Source organism: Vigna angularis, chromosome 2 (assembly GCF_016808095.1).
Source record: "Vigna angularis cultivar LongXiaoDou No.4 chromosome 2, ASM1680809v1, whole genome shotgun sequence".
Taxonomy (NCBI): domain Eukaryota; kingdom Viridiplantae; phylum Streptophyta; class Magnoliopsida; order Fabales; family Fabaceae; genus Vigna; species Vigna angularis.
In genome coordinates, this window is record NC_068971.1 from 14,714,505 (window position 1) to 14,732,500 (window position 17,996).

The 17,996-nt window shown below is 35.4% G+C and overlaps 2 protein-coding genes across 2 annotated transcripts; one reads left to right on the plus strand and one right to left on the minus strand.

Annotated features, from left to right (window-relative positions):
* The first annotated feature begins 201 nt into the window (after nucleotides 1–201).
* On the plus strand, nucleotides 202–692 carry LOC108327303 (uncharacterized). Its single transcript, XM_017561021.1, has 2 exons — nucleotides 202–390; nucleotides 477–692. Exons 1-2 carry the CDS (start codon nucleotides 202–204, stop codon nucleotides 690–692), a joined length of 405 nt encoding a protein of 134 aa, XP_017416510.1.
* A 710-nt stretch (nucleotides 693–1,402) lies between these two features.
* On the minus strand, nucleotides 1,403–4,214 carry LOC108327302 (uncharacterized). Its single transcript, XM_017561020.2, has 4 exons — nucleotides 2,430–4,214; nucleotides 2,126–2,349; nucleotides 1,788–2,045; nucleotides 1,403–1,718 (listed from the first exon to the last, which is right to left on the minus strand). The coding sequence occupies exons 1-4, from the start codon at nucleotides 4,212–4,214 to the stop codon at nucleotides 1,403–1,405; spliced, it is 2,583 nt and encodes an 860-aa protein (XP_017416509.2).
* Between the last annotated feature and the right edge of the window lie 13,782 nt (nucleotides 4,215–17,996).

Below are 17,996 nucleotides of genomic sequence, written 5' to 3' on the forward strand. Positions count from 1 at the left end.
CCAATTTAATCCTTTTTGCTCACGGCGTTAAATATTTAACGATCCTGCTGACAGCGTGGACTGATGTGTGCAACGTGGCTTTTTACCTTCGTAACGTGGCAGAGACAGTGTTTTTCATTAACTGAGAATGTGGCAGTGATTAAAATTGTGAGTGTTAGGGTTTGGTTTGGGTAATTCGAAATCGCGATTTGAGGATTGAGAATGGGTTCCCAAGGGTGTTCTTCGTTTTCGAAAAGCTGGGCCAAAGGATCTTCTCGTTCGTCCCATGGTGGTGCTTGTAGGGGAGGTGGGTTAATCCCTACTTGTTACTGTGGTGATATTGCAGTAATGAAAGTGGCCAGAACTACGAAGAATGCTGGGAGAAATTTTTGGGGTTGTCCTCATTACAAGGTTTGAAGTATACCCTTCTCAGTTAATGTTTTCTTTAGTTGATTTGATGCATTTGTTCATACATTCCCTAACATGGTGAATAATAGGGTGGATCTTCAATTGGGAGTTGCTGTAACTTTTTCAAGTGGTGTTGTGAAGACAACGTGGATGAAACAGATTGCACAATTGTGAAGAGAATAAGTGAGCTGGAAAATGCAGTGAAGGATTTGCAGAAAATCCAGAAAATGATGAAGTTGTTAGTTGTAGCTTTGTGTGTGTGTATTGTGGTTGACCTTGTAATTTTGAAGTTGTGGTTAGGTTGATTTAGTTAGATCGTGAATTTGGGTGTTTGTTATAAGTTGGCTTAATACCTGTTATGTATTTGGATGCTTGAAAAAAGTACGTTGACAATACGAAGGAGTTTTGGTTGGTGTAACATCAGTTATGCAATGCAATGTAGAAAATGTTCGAATCAGTCCCCCATTTGGTTTAAAAATGTTGAAACAGGTCAACCCAATAAGGCATATGACTGAGGACTAATGGCACATATTACAAATCTAAATACAAGCTTTGACCAAAACATGATGAAAGCACTTTGATTCATCAAATAAAGGCAGTACAGGTTTGTCACCAAAGTACATGATATTGAATACATAAACCTCCAATTCATCTAAAAAGACAATACATGTATGTTACCAAAATAAAGACAGTACAGTACATAATAAACCAATTCATCTATCTATCTATCTTTTCTTCTGACTCTGAATTTTGGTGGACGGGATGATTGGGAAGTTGGAGGTGGTTGGGTTGGTTGTGTTGTTTCTGGTGACTGGGTTGTTTGTGTTGGCTGGGGTCGTTGTGGTGGCTGGGTTGCTTCTGCTGGGTGGTTTGCTTCTGCTGGTTGGGGCCGTAAAGGGCAGTTATTCCTGTTGTGCTTTGTCTGACGTCAAATGGTACACTTTTTCCTATGCCCTCCAACACGCATTTGAGTGTCGTCCTTGGTTAACTCCCATGCGTCCAACTTGCATTTTTTCTATGGCCTCCCAGGCAACTTCCTTATCAGTGGTGGTAGTACATCATTGAAATCTGTGGTTTGCCATAGTTGGGGACCATTGAGTGGAAAAATTATGGATGCATACACCTCTTCATATGTGGATCTTCTGAAGCAAGTGGGTATAAAATTTTCTGGATGAACATTACAGTAATTCATTGCTGCAATTGCATGACAGCATGGGATGCCACTGATCATCCTCTTTCTGCAGCTACACTCTTTAGTGTCCAGATCCACTGTGAACTTGTTCCCAACAGATGAAGTGTGCCTAACCTCAAAAATCTTTTGTGCAGCCCAGCTGAAAGAAATAAAGCACATCAATGAACGTAAATAACAAAATGTATATAAATTGTGGTGATAAGATTACCTTGGCAGCCAAAATCTAGACAAATTACATTCTTTCTGAAGCCTCTTCTTTATCTTTGGGCATATTGTGAAGTCCATAGATGCCACCTTGCTTCTGTTGGTGGCCCACCTTTTCATGAGATACAGTCTGATATCCTCCATCATTATGATAATTGGTTTTCCTCTTACATGAATGAGGACACTGTTGAAAGCTTCAGTGATGTTGTTATCAAGGGTATCACACATTGGTTGAGCTGTGAAGCGAGACCTTGACCAAAACCTGTTGAAAAAAAAAGAATTCTCAAACACCTTTACAATGCATTTGTGACAGTAATGTGTATATAATGGCTAATGGGTTACCTTGGGGGAATGGCTATGAGGTATTTATATGCTTCAACATTGACTTCTTTAATTTTCAGCATTTCTCTCTCCCAAGCCTGGGGATATGTGGTGGTTGCAGCACTCCACATTAGATTTTTTAATACCTGCCCACCAAACCTTTTCCTAAAGTTTGCATAGAGGTGCCTTAAACAGTATCTTTGTTCTGCCCGAGGCAAAAGCTCTTGGATAGCTAAGACTAACCCCTGCACAATTAAATTTAGTAATAAAACCATATCCTATACAAAATCATTAACTAAAAATGAAAATAAGCTGCACATTATACCTTCTGCTGGTTTGACATCCATGTGCACCCTCCACATACTTTACTGCCCCTGAGGTCTTCAATTAACAATTGCAAAAACAATGTCCAGCTGTCTTTGTTCTCCACTTCTACTACTGCATAGGCAAGGGGTACCATTTGGTCGTTTGGGTCCCTACCAACAGCAGTCAACAGCTCCCCCTTGTAAACACCTTTCAAAAAACATCCGTCTAAACATATAATGGGCCTACAACTTATGAAACTATCTTTACAAGCTTTGAGACAAACATACATTCTTTGAAAGATTGGGTCACCATTATGAGAGTCAACTTTAATTTGCACTGTTGACCCTGGATTACACCTCAACAGCTCATGTCCATAGTCGTACACCCTTTTATATTGTTCTATGAAATCTCCTTCAACCTGTCTTGTAGCAATTAACTTTGCCCTTCTTGCCTTGGATATTGAAACATTTGTATTCCATTTTCTTAATGCTTTATTACGAATATCATTCACCTTTAAACTAGGATTCTCAACTAAAGATCTATCTATTTCCTGACTTAACCACTTAGCATTCATCAGTTTAATATTAAGTTGTCTACTACAACTATGAATATCAATTATCTTCCTCAATTGCCAAATTTTTCGTGACGGCAAATAACGACAATAAGCTAGCCATGGGCACTTACCTTGGCCACCCATGCATGTCACCCTTACCCTACGGTTATCATTTTTGATAAATTTTAGATCCCTCCCAGCATGAACAGCATACCTTCTAATAGCATCCTTAAACTCTTCCCTGTCAGTAAAAATAGTGCCCACTTCCCACTTGTAATCTGCCATGGACTTCTGCTTTGCATATTTTGAGAAAGGACCTACATCTATTGTATCATCATTGTCATCCTCCTCACTTGCACTATTTTCAGGAGTTAAAAGCTTATCAGACTCCCTATCATCATCTGACAAACCCCTACATTGTTGAGTTTCTTTTTCACTGTCTTCATCACCACTCAGATAATCCATTCCTATTGCATCATCACTGTTCTCTTCCACTTCTTCTTCACTTTCGACCTCAATTTCAGCCTCATTATCCACTTTTAATGCTTCTTCACTTACATCCTCAACTTCATCCTCATTCTCAACCTTCACTGCAACCTCATCATCTTCTGCATCCTCATGTTGAACATCCTCATTATACACTGAATCCTCCTTCTCAACCTCCAATGCATCGTCATGCTCAACATCCAACCAATCCTCATTGTCAACATCCAGTAAATCCTCATTGTGAACCTCCAATCCTTCACTTACATTCTCAACATCCCGTGCATCCTCATTCTCAACATCCACTGCATACTCATTCTCAACCTCCACTGCACCCTCCACTACGTCTTCCATTCCTTCTTCACCACCCTCAACATGTGCTTCTCCTCCTACGCCACTATCCTCACCACTCTCTACATGACCTTCACATAGCAAAAGAATCTCATTCTCATCATTTTCTAAGATAGTTGCTTCATCCACCCCATGCACAACATACAGGTTCACTTCCCCCAAATACTTAGCCACATTAATCATGTTCATAGCTCCTTTATCATCATCAACCTTATGTAGAACATGTTGGACACTGTAATATAATTCTTCTACTTGCATGTATCCCATATGGTTAAGTGAACCTAATACTCCAAAATAACACCATTTATCGGGGTCTACGTCCCAATTAACTATCTCTCCACCTATATAATTAAAGGGGACTTCTTTGATCAAGGTCCCACCATGGTGGACCACTACCCGAAACATGTCATCAGACATCCCTACCCGAACCCTGCAAATGCAAACGGGGGACCACTATTTCAGTTAAAGTAAGACCTATGGGACCACTATCATGCATCAAAAGAAGACAACTTTTCACAGAAAACAATTTCATCCATAGTTAAACCCCCTCAAACGCGACAACAATGAAAACATTTTCGAAAAACCTCTAACCTGATTTGATTTGCGGAATTGGATTTCCTCTACAAATTTCACCTTCAAGATCACCCAATTTGGATTTGCAGGTCCTCCAAAATGCTTATCCCCAAATCGCGATTTCGAATTACCCAAACCAAACCCTAACACTCATAATTTTAATCACTGCCCACTGCCACGTTCTCAGTTAATGAAAAACACTGTCACTGCCACGTTACGAAGGTAAAAAGCCACGTTGCACACATCAGTCCACACTGTCAGCAGGATCGTTAAATATTTAACGCCGTGAGCAAAAAGGATTAAATTGGAGACTTTTTTCACAATGTGGGACCATATTGAACTTTTTTAAAAAGGTAGGACGAAATTGAACATTTCCCTTATAAAGAGGGACAAAAAGAGGTATTAAGCCTTAAATTTATATATATATTAATAAATTATGAAAAAGTTATTACTCTTCTTAAACTGTCCAATCGGACAATTCAAGATTCAATACTTGTAAATTATTATTACCATATCCTCTCTATTCATTTGTAGAAAATACATTTGTTCAAAACAATCTGGAGATAGTCAATAAGTTTTGTATTGAATCTCAAACGGAAAACAAAGGCTAATTCTCAACAACAATATATATTCAAGAAAATAAATAATTACATATGCAACATGCAATAACTTAAAGAAAATAAATAATTATATGTTCATATTAAAAGAAAATTTAAAAAAATAGGAACCTGGGAGCGTGAAAGTAGGTCAACAATGAAGAATGTCTGCGTGTAGGAGGCAATGATCGCGTGTAGGTGGCGATTACGAATGCATGCCGGTTAGGGGCAATGGTCTCGCAGCAACGACAACAATGACGGAAGAGGAAAGGCACGACAACAATACAACAACAAACGATTGTTGGAGGCAACGGTGCGAGGAAGATGAAGAAGAAGAACTCAATGCTGTGGTGGAAGACGAAGAAAGGTGGTTGTTGTGCGCCTAAAGAAGAAGAATTGCCAGAGGAAGAAGAGGAGAGCACGAAGAAGAAGAAGCAGCGCGACAAAAATGAACAGTAGGTTAAGTTTTTGAACTTAATAAAAGATATTACCTCGGTTATTCAAAAAATCGAGGCAATACACCCATATGGCATCGGTTATTAAAGAAACTTATCCCTAAAGTCCTAGAAGAAAAGTAAAAATAAAAAAGAAAATGACATTTTTTAAATTATTTTCAACCTATACACTTTGGTTGGCGGTATAACCGAGGAATAAAGAGATTTTGAAAGTGGGTCTAAGAAAACCAAAGTCGTAGGTCTTGGACAAAAAGAATAGAACGTTCAAAAATCATACCTGTCAGGTCGTGGACAGAACCTACTACCTCGGTTCTTTGGGGAACCGATGTCGTAGGCGTTGATTGTCTTGTCTGATCAGTGTGTTGCAAGTGTGGCTGAGGGATTTACAGGTCTTTCTACCTCGGTTCTCTAACCAACCGAGGCAATAACTACTTTTAATAAAGTTAATAGCCTAAAAGTCGGTTTTGTAGATGGACAGGTGTAACTTTTTGTGGTTTTAGGCTTCGGTTCTCTTTGTAACCGAGGTGATATACTTTTTATGCTTCGGTTCATTTTGAAACGAGGCATATAAGTTCGTCGTAATTACAAAAATGTTACCGTGTTTTGATAGGCTTCAGTTTTGTTTAAACCGAAGCCTATTGTGCGAGTTTAAAAGTGAGTTTTGTACTAGTGCTATAACTTTTAAAACCACTATTTAATATAAATTGTTTTATTTCTAAGTTCCTCTTTTATTCACTCAATATAAGTACGGATGACAATACTGGTAGTTCACTTATTTTGACTCACTCTATATTTGGTCTGTTAAAAGTGCGTCAAGTTGACCTGTCTCACATAAAAAATGTGAGTTAATTTTTTTTCCATGTCACAAGACATTTGACCTATAAGATGACTCACATAAAAATTACTTATTTTTAAAATTTTTATTTTGAATTAACAAACATAATGCATTGCATCCAAAGAAGTAAAGAAACATAGTTTAAACATAACCAATAAAATATTTGATTGAAACAAAATAATAATTATACTTTTAGAATCTTGATTTTTTCAAGTTGTAGCTATTATGATATTTTTATTGAAATTATGTGCATTATTAATCATAATGGCTTGGTTAATGAATTTATCTGAATGCTTAAAGTTTACAAAGGTTACATCATTCCCCAACAACAAATAGAGCTTAGTTCACCATTGATATGGTGAAACTAGATGAATAATTGAAAAAGAATGAAAGATAAAACCCTAGAAATTGAAGATAAGAGCTTCCGCATCCAAATCCGCCTCGGAGGGATCAAAAAGTGTGTTTCTGTGCCTATTTCGTCCAAAGATATGAACCCTAGGATGTCTAAGTCCTTAAATAGAACATAAAAATAACAGAAAATAGGTCCAAGCCCACGAAACTAGCGCTCAACGCCCCACTTAGGGTGCCTAGGCGGTGTACGAGATCATTTGACGCTTAGGGTCAACTCATAAGGCAAGCAGGCGTGATGCGACTCGACGAAGTGGCGCTCAACGCCCCAAAAAGGGTGCTCAGGCGCGAGACAGGGACTTCCTACACTGAGGGCTCAGAAAAAAGGCAGTCAAGCGTGAGATAGTGTACTCTGGCGCTGAGGGCCCCTATAGTGGCGCTCAGCGTTGCTGCGATCCTCCTTTTTTATGCTTTTCCAGTTCTTCCTGTGTTCCAACTCCTTACTACTTCAACTCTTCTTCCAAATCATCTTAATTCCTGTTAAAAACAAGGAAATCTAGCATAAAAGCATTAAATTCACCTTCAACTCTCTTATTCATCAAAACTATGATTCCAAGCTAGTTTCTAAGTCAAAAAGGGTGTTTTTAGTATCAAAATTAAGTATCAAATAATGGTAAATTCAACCGTTATCACTTACCCTTTTGTTTTTGTTTATATGTGAGTTCTCTTTTCTCTTTGGCAATAATCACCTTAATGGTGTGAGTAGAGAAGGATGTCTCTAGTGGAGCTGAGGCTTAAAGTTAAACATTTTGTTGTTTCTTTTTTGTTTTGTATAGACTATATTACACTTTTGGTTTAATGTAGTATATCTCCTTCTAGTGTAGGATCGTGTATATATATTTTGCTATTATATGTTATATCTAGATAATTGTAATAGCAGTTTATATGTTTTCCTCGAATTAACTATTTTGTATTATTAAAAATATGATGAATCCTATAGTAGTTTAATAGTATGAAAATTGAGATGTTATATGTAAGACCCGACAAAGTGTAAACCTTATAAATAAGACTTGACTATGTTTTATTAGAATATGCATGAGTTCATAAGGTGTTATATAACTCAGTTGGTGAGAGCTCTTTGATGAACTAAGTGGTCACGTGTTCAAGTCTTGAGTAGAACATAAAGTTCTATGTTATTTATTTATTTTGTTGATATAAGTTCAACACATATTTTAGTATGATTGTTAAATTTGTGATGTTTGATATTCTCAATGTGATGTGTTGGCTTAATGGTAGTGATTTTGTCTAGGATTGAATGGATGTGAGTTCAATTCTTAGAAAGAGAAGTTTATGAGAAGTCCTTTGTGTTTTGAGGTACAAAAATGATAAATAAGGGGGTAGGAAGTAAAGCTCTGAACTTGAAATAAAATAAGCTGAAAAGTAAAGGTTTAATGTCTCTTTAGGTCCTTATTTTCGTCCATAATCTCAAATAGGTCCTCCTCTTTTTCGGCGTCTCAATTGGGTCCTTATTTTTGTAAAATTGAATCAAATAGGGACTTTCCGTCAAATTGAGAAGACGCCGTTAAGGAGGGTGTTACGTGACATGCTGACAGTGTCTTTTTAAATGATGTGGCATTAAAAACGTGTGTGAAGTGTATTTTTTTAATTTTTGAATTAAAAAATAGAGTGCCAAAAGGGAAAATAAAATTTAAATAAGGGCAAAGTGGTCATCTTATTTCATAGAATACATGGAAAGGTCAAAAAGCACTACCAGCACCAAACATTGTAATGGGAAAGCCATCCTTCATCTTCTCCGATAACCAAATCACGCATCCATGGCAGCCACCAAAACAAAACTCCAAATTGCATGAACCCAACCATTTTTGGGTGTTGCCTCTACAGAAAAAAAGTAGCTCTTGAAATCATTCAACTAGTAAAAAAGAAGTATAAAAGTTCTCTATTCTCTTCAAGATTTGATGATAAACAAATATATATTTTAAATACACATTGTCTAGGCATGTAAACCTTCCACCTCCAAAAACTTTTCCAGAATCTAAAATGAAGAACAGCCAACTTCTCAAAAATTAAACTCTTGTACATACCACAATCACATAGTCTACGATTTACACCACCAGTAACAAACTAACATTATCGTGAACACTAAATGAAAATAATTGATAATAAATAACTAAAACACGTATCAGCATCCAAATGTTCCTAGAGAACAGCCAAAGACATTCAACAAACAATATTATTACATTTACAAGTACCACAACAAAAATTCAAAACCCCAACTTTTTACTTCTTTCAAAAGAAAAACATTTCATCAAACAAACGAAGCATGAATGCGATGAGGACGGGATGCGGCGTCTAGAACAAAATCCAGTACTATACCTAAATTCATATATCAACATTCATTTAGCAGTCAAATCCAGAACATAATTTTAGCACAACACAGAACCAAATCCAGAAATATTTCATCATCTGAAAACCCTTGAGAGAAGAAAAAGACTCATACCTTAAAGGAAGAAAACCTGAAAACCTAACAAAGGGGAAGGACAAGAGTGTCAACGTCATCAACGTGAGGCACCTTGTCTTTTCCTCGCGTCACCGTCGTGAACTCGACAGAGGAGATCAGATGAGCTTGCGGCGGCGGGAAGAAAGATTAGAGATGAGATTCGTTTCTCTTGAGGGGGGAGGCAATTCGTTCCTGTGGTTGGGTTGTGTTTGTTGCAATGCCCGACCCGCGTAACATTGTTGTTTCATGCCTTCCACCTCCTTCACCGGCGGACCACTTCGCTGACCTTGAGGACCAGCTCGCCGGAAGATCCTCCAAGGCCAACTTCAACTCCTCCGTCGGCTCTGCCTCCTTCATCTTTTTCTCACGAACCTTAATTTCGCATTCCTCAATTTCAAGGAGAGACTGCCTTTAATTTCTTTTTCTCAATTTACCCTCAATTTTTTAATTTAGAAATTATAAAATACACATTAATCATGTATAAAATGCCACATCATTTAAAATAATACACTGACTATGCCACGTAATTCAAATTTAAACAGTCGTTTCTCCAATTTGATAGAAGGCCTCTAATTACTTCAGTTTTACAAAAATAAGGACCCAATTGAGACGCCGAAAAAGAAGAGGACCTATTTGAGATTCTGGACGAAAATAAGGACCTAAAGAGACATTAAACCAAAAATAAAAGATTTAGAATGTATCAGTTATGTTTTTAAAATATGGTTGAGATATTATAGGAAACACTATTTAGATAGTTACTTTTAAGTTATAATAGTTATTTGTTTATTTTTAAAACCTTTCTCTCTTCTTCTTCTCTCCCTTTCTTTTCTTTCTCTCTTCTCTCATCTTCTTTTCTTACTACTTCTTCTCTTCTCTCTTTTGCTTCTCTCTCTCTCTCTTTTCTTGTTCTCTCCTCTCTTCTTCTCTTTTCCTTTCTTCTTCTTTTCTTTCTACCTCTCTTCTTTCTTTTCTCTCAATCTCTCTTTCTATTTGCTTAACCTGCAGCTCCTTAAGTCTATTTCTAAATTCTAATTCTTGAAGAATGAAACCATGGTCTTTTAAACTTTTAAGAAATGTTTTTCCATCTTGAATACTATCTCTCATGAGTTCCAGGTTTCTTTTAATCGAAGGAGGCACAAACTTTCTTCTCATGCACGATCTTAATTCATACCAATTATCAATGATGGATTTCCTACCTTTATGAACCCAATATTGTCTTTCATCTCACCACTCACATGCATGTTTTTCTAACCTAGAGAGATATAAACTAAGAACACGAGATTCACACTCTCTAGAAAGAACAATAGGACTATATGATTCAATTTCAATTTGTCTAAGAACAAATGGATGCATTTTATCAATTTCTTTTTCCCAAACTAGGTATGTTAGGCATTTATAACTTTACCAAAAAATGGAAGTTTCCTAGCTTGAGTATACAAATTATCCACATTATATGAACTATAATACCCATTATCAATCCTAGATGACCCATATGAAGTAGATGACATATATGAATTAGAATAAGACATCTTTGTTTCGAAAAGTTTTTCACAAACTTTTTAGATTCTTGGTGAAGGATTTCTAGAAAAATTTTAGAGGTAAAATGAACCAAATAGCTCCTAGGAAGGAGAGGTGAGTCACAAATGGACAAGCTTAAGAACCTTGTCCTTCCTAACTAAAGTGTCTTTAGTTGTTTCTTACCTTAGTTTCTAGGTAGAAATCTTTCAAAATCTTTTTGAATGCAAGAATGAAATGCACCTAGAAACCAAATGTAGGTTTATCTAAATGAAATGCACTCCTATGTATCACGGAGACTTAAAACATAAAAACATTCAAGCAACTTTAAAGAAAGCAATGCAAATCTAAATGAAAGATGCTAGACGGTCCTAAGTGAAAGTGCAAGTGACACTTTGAGCCCCTTGACACACTTTCACACTAAGAAGTGGAAACCAAGCTATTACAATGTTTGATTGTGCACTTGGAATTGCTTGAAAAGAATTTTTCCAAGTCACTTTAAGTTGCTAAATGAAAAGCCAAATAAACCTCAAATGTTCCGTGATACCAAGCTTGAAAAAGTCTGGATACAATGCTTAAAATTGTACAAATGATGCTGCTATAAAAAACTCTACAACTTTGCTGGTCAAAATTGGATGGTAAGTTTGGTGCAAGTTGGATGAAGTGTTGCTGACTTCTGATGCAAAAAATGCAGCTTGGAGTTCCACTTTTGAAGCTAATTCAACAAGTTCTCCCCTTCCTAAGATGCTACCCTGTTGGAGAAGGGATTTTAGTGCTTGGAGACCTCAAGAATGTCACACACCAATGCACAAAATATTTATGCATTAAATTCACCTTCAACTATCTTATTCATCATACTAGACCTTCTTAGCTTCTCTAGCACACTTCCTTTTTTATATATAGACGCAAGGCACCTCAAAAATGGAGACCTTTCTTCATCTATAAAAGATAGGCTCTCTCCTTTGTAAAAGCTAACTTTGAGATATAGTGAATTGCTGCTGAGATTTCTTCAGACATTATTCTCACAGTTCAACCTTTATGTGCCTATCTAGCATACTTTCCTCTAGCTTCCTTCCCTGTTGGAAGGCCTTCTAAGCTTTAGAGACCTCAAACACTCACCACTCCTTCGTTAATCCATTTCACAAACACCTGGTGTGCACCATCCTTCCATGTATCCAATCCATTCCGCTGCAATCTTTTGAGTTGTGCAGCTATTCGAGCATGGAGCTTGGACTAGCTTCCATCAGTTGTTGAAGTCTTTTCATGGTACATTATCGACTCTATAAGAATAATTGGCACTCACCGTGAGAAGAAGCTCCCAACTTAATGAAGGAAGCACTATGGTGTCAACAAGGAGCATAATGGTTTAAGAAAGAGAAACAGGACCTTCCTTGGCTTATATAATCGCTTGATAGGGGTAAACTAGGGTTATGATTTTTATGTTCATTAGGCTTAGGCCCAAAAATCCCCAATATTACACAATATCAAGTTTTAAAAGATTTATCTAGATGTGTGACCTATTGCAAGTGCACCAGGTCCTTTGTAGTGCAACCAAATGAGGGTTACCGTATCCATAGGGATTTAGCACGCATATTAGTAGTTTGTTTTTTAGTTTTTGTAATTGGAAAATATTGATAGTAGTATGTTATATATATATATATATATTTTTTTTTTATTGAGTGAAGTAGAGACTATGAATGAATTTAATCTCATCCTTTTCCACTGCACTATTGATGATCATGTCTATGTACTTACGCAAAACATTCATTTTTCCTGGGAGTGCTCTTTAAATGTAACTCTAAGTCCATTCTTGGCACGTCAAGTCTAAATTCATCAAACTTCAGTATGATTCCTCAATAACTGCTTGAATAAATAACTTACATTAAGATCAAGACTTTATAACCAACCTTAGATCTATTCCTAGCATCTAAAAGTAGGAAGAGAATTAGTTGGACCAAAACTTGGAACCAGTTACCACTGACTCCTAAGCCAATGAAATAAGACGAGCAATCAGTTAATCCAACAACAAACACAAATTAATTAACAGACATATTGAATGAAAGCATAAATAAATATCCAAGAAGTAGATGTACAGGGAGTTAGAATTGATTACATTCAACCTTGACACTAGCGAGTTCAACTACTCATAGAATATTGCAATGCAATCCTAACAACATCTGGACATGAGATTTATAATGAAAACATCTATCTTGAGCCTCACAAACTCATTCCTATTTTATCCGAGTGTTTGATTTTGAAGGTTCAACTGAGTCAAAATTGTTAGTGTGTGTTAGACTAATAGCCTATAAATTTAATTGCAATGTTCCCAGTCAAGCATTGGACTACATTTCAAAAATCATTTTAGATTTGACACCACAAAACAATTGTTTGCCAAAAAATTATTTTGAAGCCAAAAGATGTGTTTTAAAGTTGAAATTGAAAGCAAAGAAGATTGATTGTTGTGTTAATGGATGTATGATATTCTATGACAACGATAGTGAGAAAAATGATGCATTGTTTCTTGAATGCAAGTTTTTTGGGCAACCTCAATATCATACAATGCATGCAGGTCGAAGGCAACAAAAACCAATTCCTGTAAAGTCCATGTTCTACTTGCCCATAATTCCAAGATTACAAAGAATGTTTGCTTCAATGAAAACAGCAGAACACAAGACATGGCATGATGACAACAAAAGTCAAGGAATTTTGTGTTAACCTTCTAATGGTGAAGCTTGGAAGCACTTCAATTGTAAACATTCGTCCTTTTCCTATTATGCCCGAAACATGCGACTTAGTCTAAGTTCGAATGGGTTTACTCCATACATTCAGGCATCCTCATCATCATATTCTTGTTGGCCTGTGATTGTTACCCTATACAATCTTCCACCTGAGATGTGTATGACAATGCCTTACATGTTTTTAATGTGTATAATACCAGGTTCATCTAATCCTTAGGAATTTGTTGATGTTTATTTGGAGCCTTTGATTGATGATTTAAAGAAGCTATGGAGTAGTATTTGGACGTATTGTTAGCGTAAAGCTGAAGAGCAAAAATTTTGATGATGTCTCAAAGTCAAGTCTCAAGTGCTCTTATTGTAGGAAGATCTTCATGAAGACTAGTTTTTATATTAAAGCTAAAGTAATTTAGTATATTATATTATTTATGTACTTACACAAATCATTCATTATCCTGGGAGTGCTCTTTAAATGTAATTATAGGTCTATTCTTGGCACCTAGAGTCTAAGATTGTCAAACTTAAATATGATTCCTCAATGACTTCTTGAATGAATCACTTACATTAAGATCATAACTCTATAACTAGTCAAAGCCTTAGATTTATTCCTAGCATCTACACGTAGGAGGAGAATTAGTTGGACCACAACTTGGAACTAGTTCCCACGTAACCCCAAGCTAGTGAAATAAGACGAGTAATCAGTTCATCCAACAACAAGCACAAACTAATGTACAAACAGGTTGAATGAAAGAATAAATAAATATCCAAGAAATAGAAGTATAGAGACTTAGAATTGATTACATTCAACCTCAACATGAAATGTTTAGCTACTCATAAAATATTGCAATGCAATCCTAATAACATTTAGACATAAGATTTACAATGAAAGCATATATCTTGAGCGTCACAAACTCATTCCTACTCTACTACTACATATTTAATCCTTCACTCAATACCTAAAAGGAGGACCTTAGGTTTGAATTTATAAATTGTGCAAGGTGGTGTTTGTTAACTCTTTGGCAAGTCCACTAAATCTTTCAAGTAATATATATTGTAAGTCCAAATATCGTTTCCTAACGAATTTTGTTTTGTTTAGGTAATTATGATTACTTACTAGCTTAAGAAATGAATATAAACGATGATTGGTACAAATGCACTACAAACATGTAAAGCTACTGAGTATAAAGATTAAAAAGTGATATGGGTAAAAACTTATTGGGGTTCAATTTCATGACCCAAACTCTAATCATTCATCCTTGCAATGTATTTCTAACATATCCAACATTCCTTATAGGCAAGTTCTAAACCTTTATGTGAAAATACTAATCCCTTAGATATTCAAACACAAGATTTGCATTAAAAAAAGATGTCTAAAATGACCACAAGCCTTGATCTATGTTTAGAACCAAGCCTCATGGTCGTTTTGTCCATGACTAGGATCTAAAGCATTTTCTAATGATTAGATACAACCAACTAGCAAAGATATTTCATAATGCAAGTGAATAAAAAGGATAAAACACAAGAGATATGAAAGATATTCTATTGCATAGAAAGAACTACAAAGAGTTTAGGTACATTACATCAAATCATAATGAAATGGAGTTTAGTTACTCCTATACATTCTAGAATACAAGGATGGATTGGATGATGAAAAGGATGAAGGAAGATGAAGGTCTTGAGCCCTAGAAGTGCCTCAACTCGTGTCTTGAGCTTCAATTGTGTTCCCATGTCGAAAACTCTTTTTTTCTTCAACTCTCGACACTTTAAAAGACCACCAAAAAGTTATTTCTCGTTGGGCCACCAAATCCTCTCGTTGGGCGAGAGGTAGCATTTCAGACACGTGGCTTTTTCCAGCTCATTAGGCTTCCTAGTTAGGCTAGTGTTGCCATGCTCTCGCTGGGCAAGTGGAGATGGCTCGCTGGGTGAGCCACTTCTAGAAATAACACTTTAAAATGCTCCAATCTTCCAATTTCCTACAAAAGAACCCAAAAACATATAAGTATCTAAATCTATAACACCTATATACATATCTTGCATCTTTTCATTGAATTCAACATAAAATACATGATAAAAAGACAAATAAGGGGTTTTACTATGTGTGAATAATAGGTAATTATCACACTTGCAAGTGTTCAACTCAAGCTTTAGCACTTGAGCCGTAAAGGTTTTATTACAAATCTTTCCAAATTGCCTTTCTTAGGGCTTAAGCTGCATATTAGGGGCTGAAGTAGTGAAAGTTACATTTCAGATATTTCCAAAGGTGGGTGTTTGAGGTTTCCTCCTCATGAGGGTTTGTCCTTGTGGCCTAAGTCTCACGCTTTGGTGCTCCAAGCCTAGAGACAACTTCTTTGAGAAGGAGTCTTCAAGGCTTAGTCTCAAGTTTAGTGCATGAGGTTTCCTTTTTGCAATGGATTTTCTTATGTGGCTCAAGCCCCAATTCTACTGGTCAATTGCATTAGTGTCATTTTTTTTTGAGATATGCTTAAATTTCATCCTTTTTCTTTATTTTTCTACTTTGACTCTATATTGATATCAAGAACTACACCACAAACTAAATAGGGGTGAATTAAGCATAATCTAAGTAAAATCAAAACAAGATAAGTGCCAAAATTATCTTAAATTGGGCACTTATCACCGTTGTCAGTAATTATATTCTAATGATTAAATTCCACTTTTAGTGACTATTTCTAGTTTTTGATAATTTTAGTAGTTATATTTCATAATTATGTTAATTCTATGTTCAATTGTGGAGGTTTTCCATCATTTTCTATTAGAGCTAGGTTAAGGAGCTTTCTAAAAGCTTGTTTGTGAGGTCTTCAAGAGATAAGTTTCTTCTTTCATTTCTTGTGTTGATCTTTGCAAGCTTTACTTTAAAAGAAGTAGTCCTAAAATTTTTAGACTTTGCATGTGTCATAAACAAGAAAATTGAATTGTGCATGTGTGTTTCTTCTTTTAATTCATGAATGCGAATTCAAAAACAGTATGTGTAACTTGGAAAATCCTTACCTATGCTGTTAATTATGCAAATATCAAAAGAAGTTAAAAATGGGCGGGAAAATACTCACCCGTTTTACTAGTGCATTACCGAGGGATTCATCCGTCAGTAAGTGACATACACATTATCAATGAATTTGTCGACAAATGTTTTTGTTAGTAAGTGACATACACATTATTGACGAATGTACCAACAGAAATTTCCATTTGTAAGTAACATACACATTACTGACAGATTTATCGATGGATTTCGTTGGTAAGTGACATATACATTATCGACGGTAAAAAAATCAAAATCTGTCGATAATACAAATTTACCGACGAATATATATTTGTCGGTAATTTTAAGAATTTTTGTAGTAACATGCTTTATGAGAGACTAATAACCATGGCAAAATATTCTCATTGATCAACCAAAAGAAGTAATCCTTACTAGAAAAAATGTTTCACTCAAGCACACTAGTGTATATGGGTGTTAGTTATTCTCTCTTCTATCATTAATTGCGCATAATTTGACTTTGTTTTTCATTTCAAGAGCTAAGAGTTTTCAAAAAATGAAAACCACAACAAGGACTTTATTTAGTGAATTGTCAATAGGCTAGATATGAACTTGGTTTGGTAGAGTACCCTCCTTTTACGTGAGATTAGTGTATAAGATTGTTCTAGTTTAAAATAGAAAAGTCAATTGCATCTTAACAATGAAAACTCCTAACAATGAAAGAATTAAACATTTTAACATCTTAAACCGAATAAGAATGATATATCAAGTTCACAATGTTTGTACTTAATTAAATGTTTTCCTATCTTTTCCAAATAAATGTAATAATTTATCTCTTGTAGAGCTCCAATGAGCTCAATGTCACCTTCTTCCAATAAAGTTTGAAAAAAGTGACTTGTGGTTTAAATCTTTAAATCTTTAGTAGATTACAAATTACCCCAAGAAGAAATATATCCCTATATGCATAAACATTTGTCTACAATGCCTTGACATTAGCTTATAATCATATGTTATATGCAATTTGAACTCATGTCACTAGACAAAGTTTTCATTGTATAAGAGTTTTCATTATATAATATTATTAGTTCAATAGTTTATAATATATCCGTTTTATTTGGTACTGTGTATATTTTTGGTAGGTTTTGTTTGGGTGCAAAGAATAAAGATCTCTACACTAATGGAATATATTATAGTTACGGAAAAATCCATTGGTAATTTGGTTATTAATTAAAGTCATTATCGACGAACAAACTTCTATCGATAATATGTACTTCATGATGAAGCATATATCATTGGTAAATTTTACAAATGACCAAATTACAAACAAATATTATGCCATCAATATTCTGTTAAAAAATAATTTACCGATAGATTTCATCTGTTATCGATGAATTATGATTGTTAGTGTAGTGAAAAAAACAATATTAACTTTTTGACAAACATATCAAATCGCTCAAGTAATATAAAATGGTAAAATCAAATATCATTTCTTAAGAGACTCATGTAATACTAAATAATCATACAATTAATAACTCTTCTAATAGTTCATGAATTTAAGATTATGTGCAAGAATTAAATTAGTAAAGAATAAATGTTGGACTTTGGGAGTTGGAGACACTTCGGATTATATAT

Bases quoted from the DNA above. Each gene is read 5' to 3' on its own strand.
- LOC108327302 (XM_017561020.2), bottom strand. From the start codon at position 4,214: ATGTCTGATGACATGTTTCGGGTAGTGGTCCACCATGGTGGGACCTTG. The intron at 2,046-2,125 runs GTAACCCATTAG...TTTTTTCAACAG, and splicing joins CTCATAGCCATTCCCCCAAG to GTTTTGGTCAAGGTCTCGCT. The intron at 1,719-1,787 runs GTAATCTTATCA...TATTTCTTTCAG, and splicing joins TCTAGATTTTGGCTGCCAAG to CTGGGCTGCACAAAAGATTT.
- LOC108327303 (XM_017561021.1), top strand. From the start codon at position 202: ATGGGTTCCCAAGGGTGTTCTTCGTTTTCGAAAAGCTGGGCCAAAGGA. The intron at 391-476 runs GTTTGAAGTATA...GGTGAATAATAG, and splicing joins GGGGTTGTCCTCATTACAAG to GGTGGATCTTCAATTGGGAG.